This window comes from Aspergillus fijiensis (assembly GCF_003184825.1).
Source record: "Aspergillus fijiensis CBS 313.89 unplaced genomic scaffold BO72scaffold_86, whole genome shotgun sequence".
NCBI classification, from domain to species: Eukaryota; Fungi; Ascomycota; class Eurotiomycetes; order Eurotiales; family Aspergillaceae; genus Aspergillus; species Aspergillus fijiensis.
In genome coordinates, this window is record NW_024469062.1 from 57,947 (window position 1) to 74,435 (window position 16,489).

Consider the following 16,489-nt stretch of genomic DNA (forward strand, 5'->3'; position numbering starts at 1 on the left):
GGAAAACCAAGTCAAGCTTTGCGTCTGAGATGCAGGTCGGCTTAGCCAGAGTCCACTGGATGCGCTACCGACAAGATTGACAAGTGGAAAATTATTGTCCGTCTAGCTGCAGCTGCATGGCTGCGATTTCTCCGCAATCAGGATCTATATGCGGGGTCGAGTGCGGTGGTTATTATCCAGAGCGCGAGTCCCCTCGCATCTGCAGTGTGTATAAGAAACCGTAGAGACGGCGTTGGGCAGGCCCTGATTATTTTTCCTACAGACAGCCTTTTACCTTGTGCAGGGACTTCCATTCGAGCCATAGCCATGCTCGCTCTCTGGCAGTGCCTAGCCCTCGCGGCCATCCCTACAGCATCAGCATTCCCCTCCGGTTCGTCTCAGAAGGCGTTCGACTGGGACTCGACGAAATACCTGTTGGTGTTTCCCTGGGCAAAATGCATCCACTACTTCTAGCTGATACTCAAATCTCAGAATAGCGTTCGGTGATTCCTATACGTACGTGCAGGGCACTCACGGACACCAAAACTATAGCTTCATTGGGGATCTGCAGAACTTCGCATATGATGCTCAGACCCTGTTAACGGATAAGATCGTTCAGAACCAGGTTTGAAACCATGTTTCTCTGGCGCTTATCCCGCGGCTATGGCCCAGAAGTTCCATCTCAGTCACTGACCGAACGTCCTGGATGAGATGTAGACAGCAACGGCAGAAGGGGGCCCCAACTGGGTTGAATACCTCACCGGGTGCGGGGTAGAAGATGGAATCATCTCACCCTTGGACTGCGAGAGACAACTCTGGGACTTCGCGTTCGCGGGATCTGATATCTCCGTTGCATAGTACGTAACTTCCCTCCTTGTAGACGAAGCATAAGACTTGCGGGGAGCTAACACCCCCATCACCCCGACAGCACCCCCCTCCACCACAACTACACCGTCTCCCTCGTCAACCAGGTCACCCAATTCACGACCTACGGCCAGCCGGTCCTCTCGCGGCACATCTCCGCGCCGCAGACCCTTGTCGCCATCTGGATCGGGATCAACGACATCGGCGACAGCGCCAAATACGCCGTCGATTTCCCGGCCTTCTACGACACCCTCATCACCACCCTCTTCGCCTCCGTCCAGGAGATCTACGCCCAGGGCTATCGCTCCTACCTGTTCGTCAACCTGCCGCCCCTCGACCGCACCCCGGGCAACCAGGCCCTGAGCCAGCCCTACCCGAACGCCACGCAGGTCGCCTGGTACAACGACGCGCTGGCCCGGCACGCCGCCGCCTTCCACCGCAACCACACGGACACGGCCGTGCACCTGTTCGACGCGCACCGGACGCTCAGCGAGGTCATGGACCACCCCGCGGCGTACGGCATCGTCAACACCACCAACTTCTGCCCCGGGTACGACCAGCCCGATATCGCGTGGAACTACCGGGCGTACGGGTGTCCGACCCCGCTGGAGGAGTACTTCTGGTTCAACTCGGGGCATCTGACGAGCCATGTGCATCAGATTCTTGCGGGTGTGTTGGAGGGGGAGCTGAGAGAGTGGTCGAAGTGAGGGTGGTCTGTCGTTGATTGGAGGCGTGGTGGGGGGAACTCATTGATGATCCAGTGGGAATACGTCAGCTCCAAACTATGCTTTGTACGCTTAAGTTTAGACTGACCCAGGTAAGACTCCGTAGCATGATTCATCACAACAATCCCGGACCTGCATGCATTTAAGTTGGGTGTATACCACTGGTATCTGCTTGTTACTCCTCGTATATGTCAATCATATGAGAAGTCAAATATGCCATCGCGTGAATATACTCACCTCCCAGGTTTTCACCGCATGTTGGGCATACATGCCTAAACGGTAAATCTCGAGGGTTTTTTCGCCTTTTACTCTGTGATGTGTGATACCCCCGCGGGGATCTACGGAAGTATATAAGTATACGAAGACCCTGCAGACCAGCCAGAGAACAACAACCCACAAAGACACAAAGCTCACCACCCTATCAACCACCTCAATACCACAAGAAAAAAAAAAAAAAAAAAAAAAAAACCACAACACCAACCGAACCAAAAGACAAGCCCATCCCCCAGACACCAAAATCCACCCCAAAACCCCCAACATAACCCCCAATACACCCCGGCACCAGAACCAACCTCACAATCAGATAAACATAACTCCGGATCCCGCAGATAACCACCAGCCTTAGATCCATATATACTACCCTTGACATCACAATGACCAACCACCACAACCCCCACCACAACCCCCACCACCATTGCTATTATGTCTCCACCACCAGGCAGTGGACCATATTATCAAACTTCAACCCATTCCTCAACAACATCCGATATGGTGTAGTGGCTAACATCGCCGTCTCTCACACGGCAGCCGGGGGTTCGATTCCCCCTATCGGAGTGTGATCAGATCAGTCTCCCCGACCCAGAATTCCTTTTTGTTTTTAGGTTTATTTTTTTGCTTATGCTCTATGCACTACCGGCTGTAGTAGCATGGAAAATCGCGGAGCGATTGGTTGGTAGCCAGCCAGTAAAAGATAGGGGTTGGGGAGATAGTGCCGTTAAAAGTATGTCTTATGAACCCAGTGTAGTCTAATACCTGGAGCAAGCGAGGCAAGTGAATAACCCCCAATACGTCGCGATTGCGCTGTCGCCCAGATCGAATTACAATTGGATGAGTGTCTGGCCGTGACAGTCGGTTACCGATTACTCCATACATTAGCTTCCAGTCCCGGTACCCGGAGCCAAGTATCACGGATGCACATGCTTGATGGTTTGTTTGCAGCTGCTGCACCTCCCGCCGCTGCAACAGACCAGACCATATATAACCTCTCTCGTATTCCCTCGCGCACTAATGCCGGTAGCCCAGCCGTGCGGCCGACTGGCGTATAGGCTGCATGACTGCCGCTGGATCCTATCACCGTCTCAATGAAGCTTTATCAGACATGGATCTATCCTGACACAAATAGTGCCGTTTCGGGATTAATTTCAGATAGGTACATTTTCTCCAATTATCAGTATGCAAAGGAAAAAAGCTACACACTATCTAAAAACCAGCTATTGCATGTCAAGCTGGAGATACAGAACTTTTGTTTGTGATAGAACACACAGAAAACAGAAATTAACGCATACCCACAAACCGGGGTGTGACCGATGACCCCTGATCCCAAGGAACCAAGGTGTCTCCTATATGGTTAAAACACGCAACGTAAAGAGTCTATCGTGATATCGACGAACGCCGCCCGTACCGAATTACGAAAGGGAAAAAGCCGGATAATCATGCGCAGGCAAGGACGAAAGGGAAAGCAGGTCTACCAGTGTGAAAAGATACAAGCTCAGTGACTGAACTGGGCGTCAGGAACAGTTTACCAACGACGGGTGCCGCCGAGGGGAGCGGCGTTGGACGCGGTATAGTTACCACCACGGCCACGGCCACGGCCACCCCAGCGACCGTGGCCACCGTGGTGACCGCCGCCGCCGCTGTAGCGAACCATCTCAGCAAGACGGGGATCGATCTGCTGCTTAGCCTCAGTGAGAATGGTGACCAAGTCACGAGCCTGCTTAGAGTCTGCAAGAAATGGGTCAGCGCAAGTACATCAAGGAGACGGTTAGAGGCCAACTTACTTTCAGTGGTAAAGAAGGTGACAGCAGTTCCCTTGTTTCCGGCACGACCAGTACGACCAATGCGGTGAACGTAGTCCTCGGAGTTGTTGGGGTAGTCATAGTTCAGTACATGGGTGATGTCGCGAACATCTTTGAGAAAACATGTAACGTTAGCAAACAGAGCATTAGTCAAGCGAGCAACGTGGCCGAGGAGGTGCCCATTCTCAGTCGTGTGAGACTTGATGCATCACTCTCTCTTCTTTCGGGACTTTCATCGAAGATCCGTAGTGGACGAGTCCAAGGGGTGGCAAAATCGCGGTCCTAGAGCAACCTTGGAATGCAGCGTTCAATAGGTCGGTAGAGAAAGAACCCCAACTCTCTACCAACCGAGATCACAAGTTGTAGACGGGTGAATCAGAACAGAGATACTAGTAACATCTGCTACACTGCACTGTGGGTCCAAGGTTCTCCTGGCTTGAGAACCATTTCAGGAGACCCGACATAGCCTGGACGAGTCATTTAAACACCAATTTAGGGTGGAAGAGAGTCGAGCACCGTGCCATTGTCACACAACCTCAATCGGGTGGTGCCTTGTAGGCGACAAAGGAAGGGGAGGGGAGGGGGAGGGGGGGAGTTTGCAATATCATCATACCAATACCACGGGAAGCCACGTCGGTAGCCACCATGATTGGGCTCTTGCCCGTCTTGAATTCGTTCAAAACCCAATCTCTTTCTTGCTGTTGCTTGTCACCGTGAATGGCTGGAACACAAATGTTAGCTGATGTTTCAGTGTAAGAGTCAAGAAAACTTACAGAGGGCGGGCCATCCGTCCTGTCGGAGGAAGCGGGTGATCTCGTCAGCGATACGCTTGGTACCAGTGAAGATCAAGCACTTGTTGCCGCGGTTCTCCATGATCTTCTCAAGGTGCTTGATCATGCGGTCACGCTTCTCAAACTCGGAAACAACCTCGACGATCTGAGTGATACGGTGGTTGGCAGAGAGGTCCATGGAACCGATGTTGACCTGGATGTAGTCGTTGAGGAAGTCAGATGCAAGCTGACGGACCTCCTTGGGCCAAGTGGCGGACCACATGCAAGTCTGACGGTCAGGGCGAATCTGAGAGATGATCTTGCGGATCTGAGGCTCGAAACCCATGTCCAGCATGCGATCCGCCTCGTCCAGAACGAGATAAGTGACACGACGAAGGTTGGTGCGGCCAGCCTCGAGCATGTCAATCAGACGACCGGGAGTGGCAATGCAGACCTCAACACCACGGCTAAGGTCGCGGATCTGAGGGCCCTTGGGCACACCACCGTAGACACAGGTGTTGCGAATACGGGAGGACTTGCCGAACTTGGAGATTTCGGCCTGGATCTGAACCGCCAACTCACGGGTGGGGGCAAGGATGAGGACAATGGGTCCGTCACCAGGGGCGAGCAGAGGCTGGGCGTTGATGTGGACGATAGCGGGCAGACAGTAGGTCAGGGTCTTTCCGGAACCAGTCTCGGCAATACCGACAACATCACGACCAGAGAGGGCCATAGGCCAACCTTGAGACTGAATGGCGGTGGGGCGATCGAAGCCCTGGGCCTTGACCTCGCTCAGGACGTACTGAGGGAAGCCAGCCTCGTCGAAGGTCTCAACGGGGCGAGGGACGTTCTTGCCCTGGACAGCCATCTCCTTGCTCTTGCGGAACTCGTCGACTTCGCGCTGGGAGCGAGCAGCAACATCGGGGTGCTCCTTGTAGAAGGACTTCTCGAACTTGGGAAGGGAGTCCATGTCTAATAAAATCATATAAGTGACTGCAAAGGGACAGAAGTGGACCCGGCGAACTTACCCCATTCTTGCTTCTTCAAGCCAGCGCCGAGGTTGGACATTCTGTCACCACCACCAGCGCCTCCACGGCCACCACCGTAACCACCACCGCCATAGCCACCGCCGCCATAGCCACCACCACCACCTCCGTAGCCACCACCACCACCGCTGTAGCCGCCGCCGTTACCGTAGCCACCACCGCCGCCGCGGGAGCTGCTGAGATGTTAACTATTGCTGACCTAGAAGGGAACAACACAAGGAATCCCAATAATGACATACCGGTAAGAATCACGCTGGTAGCCGCCGCCACCGCCGCCGCCGCCGTTGTAGGAAGACATGCTGAGGTTTTTGTTGTGTGAAGTTGAAGTTTTTAGAATTGGAAGGCAGAGTAAGCCAAACAAGGAAACGGTGAGAAAGAGAGAAACGACTGAAGATAAGATCAGACGATGCGACACACCCTCTAGGAGACGAGAGGATATGACAAAAGAAGGTGATAAGGAGTAAGAGACAGATAGGAGGGAAAGAGAGATGAGAAAAGAGATGTGTTATAGGATGGGGTGAAAGAAGATTGAGGATGGGAGGAGGGAAGGAGGAGGAAGAAAAAGAAGAAAAGGAAGGCGACTTGGGGGGGAGGGAAAGGCGGGATCTTTCTATGGAAGAAAAAAAAAGAGAAAGACTGGAGGCAAAACACCGCCTGATCGGGCATAGCGTAGAGGCAACTAACACCGCCTTTTTTTTTTTTTTAACTGGCACTCTGACTAATTGGTCCATTGAGGCTGGGTACAGAGTACTTTTAGTGACTTTTGAGTCCATTATTTTCAATGGGTGAAACAGCCTCTTTATTTGTAACTCCTTGTACACTTTTTCTGTACACAATGCACATGCTCATAAATAGTATCTCATCATTGATTATCCAAGTCGATCGTCATGCTTAGTAGTCCAGTTCTCAGCTATATACTCTACTCATACACAATCTTGAATAACTCTCCATTTCCAAAGCAATATTTACCATAGTCCGTCATCTCGAAACTGAAAGAGTGAATAGTCCCACTGCTAACAAGATTCGCCACCACCCAGACCCATGTCCCAGAATCTGATCTCCAACTCCGTCGCCCGCACGAAAATCTTAATCAATTCCTCCATCCGACTGGGCGAGACCTCTCGCATATGCTTTTCAAGCAATTCTAGAATTCGTCATGTTAGCGGGTCCCCATCGCCCCCAGCTTTCGCCTCCTGCAGGGAAGGGAGATCCCAAGGTGGTCTTGCTTACCGGACCCCAGACGCACTGCCTCGGTGTAGTCGTCGGCGACATAGTTCTCAACCCACTTCCAGTACCGGTTACCCTCCCGCACCGAATCTTTGTCCGTGTAGAGTCGTTGTGCGATAGCTCCGTAGCCGATTAAGCAAGGCGCAAGAGCCATCTGTAGGGCGAGCCAATCTCCCGACTGGCCAACGTCGAGGATATACCGACTATACGCAGTGCACGCTGCTCGTACGTAACAATAGTGTCCCCGTCAGTATTCTGAACCGAGTAACGTATAATTATGGTCGTCGGCGACGGAATGAGAATGGGTCACGCACCAATGGTTTCCGGAGTCTTCTCCATTTCCTCTTTGGTCAGTCCGAAGGAGGCACAGTAATCTAGGTGTAACGCTGTTTCGCGTTGGATATGTAGGACAATTTGCGAAGACTGTTCGCGTGAAATGGTCAGTATCTTGGCTGGTCGACCACCTGGTGACACCTCCACCCTCCACCCGAGTAGGATCGAAGCGCGCTTGTGTTTAAAAACATACCGCGGCGATTGATTCCATGCTCCCCGCCTTGTATGCAGCCAAAGCGTTGCTCCGTGCAAATTGAATCTGGTTCAGTTCGTCAGCACTGAATCTCGTCAAGGGAGAAAAGCTCGACATGTCATACCAAGTAAAGATAATCCTGGACGAGATATGATTTGAATCTCTCCAAAGGAAGTGTGCCATCGCCCAACTGCCGGACGAACTCATGCTCCGTAAACTTCTTCCAAGCTTCCTGAACGTCAGGACGATCCAGCGCATACTCTATAAAACGACCGCTGAATGACTCGTCAGCAACACATGCTCAACTCCATCTCTCAGAAGTAAAAAAGGGCAAGTGACTCACGGTGCAAACGGCAGGCTATACAACGAGTGGAAGTGGTTGATCGGCCCACTCCCCTTGCCGATATCAAAGCTGGTCTTGATACCGGCTTCAACAAACCGAACAGCGCTCTGGACGGCCCGCTTCATGCCCTTACCGAGGGCGAGATTGGCCGCAATGGCCGAGGCCAGCGAACAGCCCGTGCCATGCGTGTTCTTCGAGATGAGGAAGTCCGTCTCGAACAAGGTGACTTCCTCGCCATCATACAGTACATCAACGACGATGCACGCATCCTCCTGATTTTGCGCGGTCTTATGATCTTTTGTGAGGGGCAAATGACCGCCCTTGAGCAAGACTCCCTTTGAGCCCAAGGAACAGATCTGCTTGGCCAGCTGTACCATTCCAGGGAGGTCAGTAGGCTCGGAAACATCAATTCCGGAGTCCTTGAGAAGTAGCAGAGCTTCTGGGATGTTCGGGGTGAGGATGGTGGTCAGGGGAAGCAATTTCGACCGCAGGACTTGTACAGCGGCCCCAGGGAGCAGTTGCGATCCACTTGTTGACACCATGACCTGTAGTCCCAGTATCAGACCGGTGAACATAAACTGCATACTGGGGGAATGGAGATAGCTACCGGATCCAGCACCACCGCAGGAATCTGATGCGTGACCAGAGCCTCGGCAATCACATTAATTGTCTCCGCGGAGGAGAGCATTCCTTTCGCCAGTCAGCGCACGCACACGCATGATATAACCGGCCCGGCTTTCAATGAGCTGAAGCCAGAAAAGCCAATGGTGAGGAGGTGAGGAACAACGAACCCAATTTGACTACATCCGCACCGACATCTTCGAGGCCAGCATTGATCTGTTTCTTGACAAATTCAGGCGGAATGATAAAGATATCTTGCACTCCCAGAGTGTTCTGCGCTGTAAGACCGGTGGTTGCGGTCAGTGCATAGACGCCGTGAGCAGCCAGAACTCTCTGGTCCGCTTCTAGACCCCTGATGTCAGAATTGATTGCATTAGTTGACCAGGCCTTTGGAGAGAACCGTGCACAATTTGACGTACGCGCCACCCGAGCTGTCCGACCCCGCAATGACCAGAACTTTCTTAACCGACATGATAACACTCGAGTAGCCCAGATTGGGATCGAGTTGCCCTGAATGATTGAGATAATTGATGGGGATGCAGATGTTTACACACCGAGCGAGTCAACCCGGCAATGGATGGCGGGAGTCACTGATCGGGGACCGGAGGAGGGGAGTGCGGGGCCCGGCTTTTGATAAGATAAAAAGAAAAAAAAAAGAAAAAAAAACCCAAAAAAAGCAACAGCTCCGATCTCTCGACTATGCTTTTACTAACTACTTCCTACATGATACCCGTACATTAAAAATCCATAGATGCAAAATTGAATCCATGCCTATTCACCTCATCATGCCGTTGTTCCAAATCTGGTAATACCCGCTATCCACATACTAAAACAGAAAAGTTGCTGATATGTACAAATGTAAATAGATCTATTAAAAATCAATCATGGCAACATGAAGCGGAACAGACTATCCATTTCGACCCATTGTCGTCCGCACTTCTTTAGATATGCGTCCACGACCCCTTTGACAGTTCCAAACCGGGTACGGTTGAACTCAACTAACGCTGCCACACTGTCCTTCTTCTCCGCATTCCCATCCTTCTCAGCCGCAGTTCGAGCCTTGTCGACATCCCAAAGTCCGGCAAAGTAGAGCAGCTGGTTGTACATCTGTTTTTCCGTGTACTCGTAGGACATGCGACCAAGACAACCTTCAGCGTGACCTTTAGGACCCAGGCAGCGGTGCCCGTATACACTGATCTGACGCGTCCGGTTACCGCAGGCCGTATCGTCGCAGACAAGCCAGCCCTCATAGTATTTGGAAGTCTGGGCCCGGATCTGGGTTTCCAGCTGCGCAACGATGGTCAAAACCGAGAAAGGTTTCTGACAGGCTTGGTTGGGGCAGATAACGCCGTTGGCTGTGCACATATGAACGGACCCGAGCAACCCTTCAAACACCGATTTCTCCTTGCAGGACCGACAGGTGAGGGTGAGTCGGGCTGCGCTTTCGAAACGGACCGAATCGGGGATTTGCGATTCCAGCGGGAAGATGTCAGCGTTCTGCTGGTTGCTTGCAGTAGAAGTGTTGATCTGATATTTGCGGACATCGAGGCCCAAACACTCCGCCAACCGAACAGCATCAGTACCGGGGATAGGAGCACATAGACGCTCAATAGGCGGGAAGATCTGCTTGAGCAAATAAAACTCGATGTCGGGCTTGAGCTCCGAGTCGGGCTTCATCACGTCCTGCAGTGTATACGAACGTTTGGCAGGTGGGAGGGATGCAGTTTCCGAATCCCCACTGGTCACGATGTAGGAGATAACGTCATTGGGACGAACCGTCTTTCCTCGAGCGAGCTCGCGCAGGGCGACCTGCACTGGAGGCATTGTCTCCTTGTTGGGGTATTCCTCAGGTCGCTTGGAGAGTTTCTAGGAGAAACGTTAGCATTCTTTGGTCTTTACTGTCCTCAAACCGACACTCCATACCGTATAAATCACGTATTTCTGCACAGGGACAGTGAACTCTCGCATCTTGCCTGCAAGATCGCGCAGGTAGTCGTGGATCCGGTTAAGAACAAGTTCTTGGTCCTCGCCAGAGAGAACCTCATTCAACAGTTTCTGAGAAACTTCCTTCGACAGTGAGCAGTACTCACGTCTCTTCATGTCGAGACCCTTGACTTCCAGCTTGTCAACGTACTTGCCGTCTACTTCTGTGATGTTGACGGCAGCGTACTTCTTCTTGGCATGCAAGAGGAGACGACGGAAGATGTTGTCGATATCGATCTCCAATAGTCGATAACGCTCATTCACCGACTTCTTGAATTCCTCACCGACCTTAATCGCATCGCTGATAGTGTCCATATTCGTGTTGATCATGACGGAGTCAGTATCACCGTAGATGACACGGAGTTGTTTCGACTCCGCCAGCTCCTTGGTGCTTCTGAGAATCTCACGCCCCTTGAAGGTAGTAAGCATGGCCAAGGGACGAGCATAAAAGCGACTCTGCGTGTAACCCAAGCATCCGTACATAGAGTTGGCCGTCAGCTTGAAGGCCAACTGCTTAGTGTCCCAGAGAGCGAGCTGCTCAGGCGTCGCGCGTTTGTCTTTCATCAACTTCTTCACCTCACGTCGACGACCGACCAAAGTTGCGATTAGGCGGGGCAGGATACCCTGCTCTTGCTCTGACGACGGGACCTCGGGTACTTTCTCCTCCTTGTCATTCTCGGCCTAGATAGAGCTGTGAGTAGGCGTTCAGTGGTTGGTCGAGTTCATAAACTCACAGTTGCCGTCCGTTCCACGGTTGTGAAGCAGATGTTAAACTCCTGAATGATACTCGGGTACAGACTGTTAAAGTCCATGACTAGGACAAAGCGGTCGTAAAGGCCCTTCTCGGGTTCAAAAACCAGACCACCCTTATATTTGTCCTTCTTTTTCTTGTCCGCCGAGTCGTCCTCGTCACCTTCCTGGAGTTTCTCTTCCGCTTTCAACAGCTTGGAAGAGTATTTATCAGGACAGATGTATTTGTTCCGGTGGAATTCGTGGAGGAGAATGTACTCGTTCCGCTCGGCGCGCGTACCGCTGAGCGTCCTTGCCCAGGAATTACCAGCAATATTGGTGAGCACTTTGGTCAGAGGTAACATCTGCAGCTTCAAGACAAGAGCGGCGATGAAGTAGGTGTCTGCATCACAATGGTTCACAAAATTCATGAGACCATCTTTCGTGGTAGCCCAAGATTTCAAGGCTGCTTCGGTGTCTAGTTCTTGTCTCGTATTGCCCTGTCCCAAGTAGAGTTCGCACATCTCTGTCAGGCTCCAAGATTGACATTTCATCATCAGAGACTATCAAATGTCAGCACATATCCTTTTGTGACCGCTGTCACTGAAACTTACCTTGCCCATGTCATTAGCCACATCACACATCAATCGTCCTGCGATCAAATGCCTTTCAGCGAAGAAACCTCCACCCCTGTTGAAGTTCTTAGGCCAGTCTCCACGTTTCAGTCGCCCGAGGCGATGCCATCCTGGCGTCTTCTTTTCCTTGAGTCGGTTGAGAAGAACGCTGAGGTCGACTTCCTGGAGCTGGTGCCCCATGAGGACATCAGGATCCATCTTCTCGAACAGTGCCAGGAATTTACTGAGCAGAAACTGCTCGCTCCTTTCCAGCATGAATGTACCTCGTTGCTTCCGGGTTTCGGCTTCGAAGTGCATGGGGTAAGAGGTGCCCACCGGCCGCATAACCGTGAAAGTTTTGCAAGGCAGCTTCTCCGGGGGAGTAGTGTCCGTGAGAGAGACATTCTCGTAGACTCTGGCACTGGCCACCAGAATCTCTTGCTTGTTCTCCTTGACGTTGAGTTGCGTGCGGAACGAAAGACTCATTAATGTGAGAGGCGGTGCGTCCAGATTCTCGGAATCGGGCACCGGAGAGATGAGCGCAGGCTTCGACACCTGGCATTCAAACTTACACCAGGAGGCATTGTTGACAGCCGAGAAGTCTGCTTCTTCAATTTTCAGCCAACATGGACCCATAATGTTTTTCCAGAGCACAAATTGTTCGAACAAGGCCGTGTTAGTACCGAAGACGTGGGAGAATGTCTCCCCCTTGACGTCCATGGGCAATGCAGGCTTATCATAAGGGTAGAGAAGCTTCAGATAATCCGTTTCTTTCGGAATGCCGGGCACCTCAAACGCATACTTGCGCGTGCACGGCTTGATCTTGTGCATTCCCACTCGCAACCTCGACATCATATCGTCTACTTCGCGATAGACATCTTCCATATCCACCTCTTCATCGGTCTCGCGCCCGTGCTTGTGACGGTTCTCGCGGGGAAGAAAGTATAATTTTCGGAGGATATTGTCGACTTTGACGAAGGCACTGGCATAGGAGCCTGTCTGTTTATTCTTCACCTTTCCGAACAAGCACAGGCTCCCGTTGACCTCAGTGAAATCCAACCAGAACATACGTAAGCTCCCATCTTCCTCAACAACGTCTTGTGGACGTAGTTTTCCGAAGGTTCGCATCTCAGAGTGGGCGGGGCTGCTGAGAACGTTCAGCTTGCTTCGGACGTCGTTCCAAGATGCATCAACGTCTGATAGAGCCTTGGCAGGAGAAGAGCTGGCGATCGAAGGATAAGACTCCTTCTTAAGTTTAGGCACTGGTCGGCTCCCAGCCATGTTGATACTTGCTGCCTTGGCTTCGTTCTGGCCAGTAGCTTGCGTGACCTCCATCAGGTCGGTGTCATCCTCGTCCGATTCTTCTACCTTGACCGCCACAGCCGTTGTCTTCCTCTCGATGGCCTTGCTGATAGGCGATGAAGGCATTGGATCACTCATGGGAAAGTCCTCATCATCCATGTTGGGAAGCGGACCATCATCATAGTCGTCGTCCATGTTAGTATCCGACTGATCCTTTACCGGAGAAACCGAATCACTATTCTCATCCTTCTTAATATGCGCATCCTTTCGCGTTCTGTCCGAGAGCGGCGGGGACAGGATCCGGACTTTGCGTCGAGTCTCGGACTTGACGATATTTCGGGTCGGTAGGCGTTGCGGAACGACGTTGGTATCGACCTCTCCAAGGAGGTCAGCCATGAAGGCATCATCCTCTGCGGTAGCCACTGGCTAAAGTGGAAAAAATTGCAAGTTAGAACAAAGCCCAGGTTCTAGACCCTCTTCCTCCAACTTCCAAGCTATCACGTAACCTTAACCCGAGGGACAAAAAAAAGAAAAAAAGCTCACCTTGGGCTTCGGGGCGGACGGCGCAGCCCCGCTGTTGAAGTATTTCGAGATCCCGTTGTTGATTTTTTCCTTCCTCTGCTTCTCTTCTTCACGTTTCCGCTTGGCAGCCTTGCTCCGGGCAGGCAATTCATCGTCCTCGCTTTCACTGTCGTAGTCGGCGCCGCGCTCGTTCCACACTTCGCGACCGTCGTCCGCGTATCCTTCGCCGTTATCGTCGACCACGAAGTCGTCCTGATCGAGCCGATTGCGGATGATTTTCTTGTACCCTTCGTCATCGACCTCTTCGTAGACATCGCCCTGTTCCTCCACCTCATACGTGGAAAGGCGTTTCTTGCCCGCGGCGCGGAGAGCGCGCAGCTCTGCTAATTTGGCACGGGCAGACATGGCGACCCGACTGTCCTTGGTTCTTCTTATGAAGAGCTAGAGTCCATGAAAAGCTGTTCACTTGGTCAAATCAAATTCGAACAAGCCTTAGGATAACAATGGGGTCAGAAAGTGGGTTCTGAGGAAGGGAGGGGGGCTGAGAGTTCAATGCCAGCTGCTGTTGCTCCGACAGGAAATGCGGGAATCGCGCGGAGGCGGAGGCAGAGGCAGGTTCAACGCGTTTCGGAAACGCGGTTGCGACGCGCAACCCACCAATCCCGTTAAAGTGGTTTTACACTGCCTATTATAGTAGGTGAACACCAACGCATCTGTATCTACGGAAAGGCATCTACATAATCCCCGATGCTTAAATCAAGAACTAACACAATCGATGAAAAATTGTGTTGTCACCGTCAAGGATTCAATTAATTTGCCGCAGGACTAACATTGACAACGTCATACATATAGCCCATCCTCTGAACTCATGTCACTATCTTCCACTGCTATCTGTTAGCGTTGTCCGACACAAATGGAGCCCTGATATTTACCTGGTACAATCCCGTAGTCAAAGGACCCGTCCAGATTCGCCTTCAGAGTTTCACTGATCAGGAGTTGCGCCTCCTCGGTCAGAGTACTATCTACTGCATTCAGGATTGACAGGTTGAAGCCTTTATTACCGGGCCCTAGCTGCGAGATAAAGTCAAGGATTCCATCAGCAGTGAACTTGCTGAAGGCGGGGATTACAAGACTCTCCAGCTTCGAGAGATGTGTGAATGCCTGAAAAACGGTATCGTCGAAAAAGTCGCCGCTTATCCAAAGCTTTTCCAGGCGGGGAAGCAACGCGGTCAAGGTCATGACATGATCTTGTGAAAAGCCGTCGGAAATGTCTTTCAGGTCCAGCTCACGTAACTCACTCAGCTGGCTCAGTGCCTGTACTAGGACCTCGTTGTCATGGTTGGAAAAGGAGGCTTCGCCGCTAAGGCAGAGAGTTCGCAGAGTCTGCTGGCAGGCAAGGGCTTCATGAAAGGCCTGGCCACCTGACATATTATACCGAGACAACGAAAGACTAGTCAGGTTGAACCCTTCGCTGGTCAATGTCTGTGATAACAGGAAGGGGTCATCGACAAATCGTCTCACTTCTAGCTGCCGCACTGATTTGCAGCTGCCGATCCACTCGGCAACTTGCGAGACAATCGTATAGAATCTCTCATCCCGCGGGGATGGAACCGAGTCGGTTAAAGTTAAGACCCTCAACGAGGGAAGGGCTGCTAAAGAGGGCAGTTGTGCAATGCCATCGATTGTGAGGCTTGTCAACTTCAATTCTGATAGCGATTGCCGATGTGAGCCCAGACCCACAATGGAGCGAGGCCCAAGCTGGCTCATGCTGATCAGTTCAAAGGTTTCCAATGTGTTTGGCCTTAATTGGTCGAGAAACTGTTCGGATTCAGCTTCCGCGGTTGTGGGCGGACGGTCTCTCCTGCGCACTCGTCAGTACTGTATCCAGAACGATTTCCAGTGGCATATTCGGGTCTATACCAAGAATATATGGTGAGGTGCTTAAATTTTGGGCAGTTATGACGGAGCTGGGCACCAGCATGTTCGCTTAGAGCTTCGCCAGACCATACCGTTAGTGATTGCAGCAAGGGCAGTCCCCCTACCCAGTCGGATAGTGTTTCAGGGGGAACTAGAAAGGCCATTAGCAAGAACCCATAACATACACTGGCCAAGCTTAGACGTTGGGCCTACCATTGAGCGACATCCCTCGTATCGAAGCCGTCTTCTTCACAATCGCTGTTTGGCGTTAGCTCTTCATCTCATATCTCATCGTCATATAGAGCCAAGAAGGGACAGACAGACCGGAACCAATCTTAAGCTTGACCGAGTCGGCACTGGGATCGGGGCCCTTGAACGACGACCGGAGCCGTTTGCTGCCTTTCGACTGGTAGTCGGAAGAAACAATCTCTGATAGTTCCGGGGTGAAAAAGTCACTACAATCAGCCCGTCAGTATTTTGATCACCTATAGCTGATATCTGGAGCATGTATTACTCCCGTATCTGCCCGCTGAAATTTGGATCTTTCAGCAGATCTCCCAGATCATCCAGATCTAGATAACGAAGATAGCTGTAGTAAGGCAGGTAGGTCTGACCCAAAGCCGACAGAACAATGGATCGCCATAAGGTTGCCCACTTCCGTACGGTGGGGTCGACCTCGCGCCTCAAGGATGCATTAAATGTAAAGCGTCTGCGCGGGTTGAGAAATTGTTCATCCTCCGTCCCTCCACCCCGTACGGGTGACGCATGGCACACCCTGCAGGGAGTATCAGCAAAAACGCACCTCATGGGGACGGAGAATGGAAAAGCAAAGGATGGGAAGCATACTTATACAACGCAGCTAGCGCGTGGGCGGTCATGTATTTCGAGGATATGGCGCATTGAAATAAGCTGTTGTGGTCTCGCTCATCTCCCAGGATATCGAAGATCATACAAAGTACGTCATCGGCTAAGGCGAATCCCATCTTCGCAGCGCAGAGCTCCCAATTCCTTAAGAATTCCCACTAACTAACCAAGACAACTCAATAGGCGTATTATGCTTTGACAAGAAGTGTTTGGCCCTGAGTCCTCGCGCGGGAAGGGTTCTTTGAAGGTTGTCTTTTGAAGGAGAGATACTGTAGGGCCGCCAGTCCTTCCAGTAGATACGCGCTTATGTAATCTCGTGTCGTGTTTGCGGTCAACGTGCGGCGGGTTTGCATCAGCCATGGAGAACTTATCCAGGACCAAA

At 51.8% G+C, this 16,489-nt stretch overlaps 4 protein-coding genes and 1 non-coding gene across 5 annotated transcripts; 2 read left to right on the forward strand and 3 right to left on the reverse strand.

The window, feature by feature from the left end:
• Nucleotides 1-93: 93 nt before the first annotated feature.
• Nucleotides 94-1,647, forward strand: BO72DRAFT_295885 (SGNH/GDSL hydrolase family protein). The gene is made up of 4 exons (XM_040940404.1): nt 94-413; nt 472-604; nt 697-836; nt 908-1,647. The coding sequence occupies exons 1-4, from the start codon at nt 307-309 to the stop codon at nt 1,548-1,550; spliced, it is 1,023 nt and encodes a 340-aa protein (XP_040795931.1). The 5' UTR covers nt 94-306; the 3' UTR covers nt 1,551-1,647.
• A 683-nt stretch (nt 1,648-2,330) lies between these two features.
• Nucleotides 2,331-2,402, forward strand: BO72DRAFT_t298. Its single transcript has one exon. It is a non-coding gene; the product is annotated as a tRNA-Glu (tRNA).
• A 1,549-nt stretch (nt 2,403-3,951) lies between these two features.
• On the reverse strand, nt 3,952-5,875 carry BO72DRAFT_295938 (DEAD-box ATP-dependent RNA helicase DBP2). The gene is made up of 4 exons (XM_040940405.1): nt 5,699-5,875; nt 5,442-5,632; nt 4,417-5,385; nt 3,952-4,364 (listed from the first exon to the last, which is right to left on the reverse strand). Exons 1-4 carry the CDS (start codon nt 5,755-5,757, stop codon nt 4,180-4,182), a joined length of 1,404 nt encoding a protein of 467 aa, XP_040795932.1. The 5' UTR covers nt 5,758-5,875; the 3' UTR covers nt 3,952-4,179.
• A 430-nt stretch (nt 5,876-6,305) lies between these two features.
• Nucleotides 6,306-13,877, reverse strand: BO72DRAFT_490159 (DNA-directed DNA polymerase alpha catalytic subunit POL1). Its single transcript, XM_040948123.1, has 16 exons — nt 13,348-13,877; nt 11,503-13,230; nt 10,894-11,451; nt 10,100-10,840; nt 9,085-10,042; nt 9,004-9,044; nt 8,731-8,803; nt 8,596-8,686; nt 8,347-8,528; nt 8,163-8,245; nt 7,556-8,100; nt 7,337-7,487; nt 7,213-7,278; nt 7,001-7,109; nt 6,690-6,905; nt 6,306-6,603 (listed from the first exon to the last, which is right to left on the reverse strand). Exons 1-16 carry the CDS (start codon nt 13,729-13,731, stop codon nt 6,473-6,475), a joined length of 6,057 nt encoding a protein of 2,018 aa, XP_040795933.1. The 5' UTR covers nt 13,732-13,877; the 3' UTR covers nt 6,306-6,472.
• A 245-nt stretch (nt 13,878-14,122) lies between these two features.
• On the reverse strand, nt 14,123-16,480 carry BO72DRAFT_453208 (uncharacterized protein). The gene is made up of 7 exons (XM_040945923.1): nt 16,090-16,480; nt 15,758-16,018; nt 15,568-15,698; nt 15,457-15,501; nt 15,247-15,394; nt 14,259-15,187; nt 14,123-14,210 (listed from the first exon to the last, which is right to left on the reverse strand). Exons 1-7 carry the CDS (start codon nt 16,224-16,226, stop codon nt 14,167-14,169), a joined length of 1,695 nt encoding a protein of 564 aa, XP_040795934.1. The 5' UTR covers nt 16,227-16,480; the 3' UTR covers nt 14,123-14,166.
• Between the last annotated feature and the right edge of the window lie 9 nt (nt 16,481-16,489).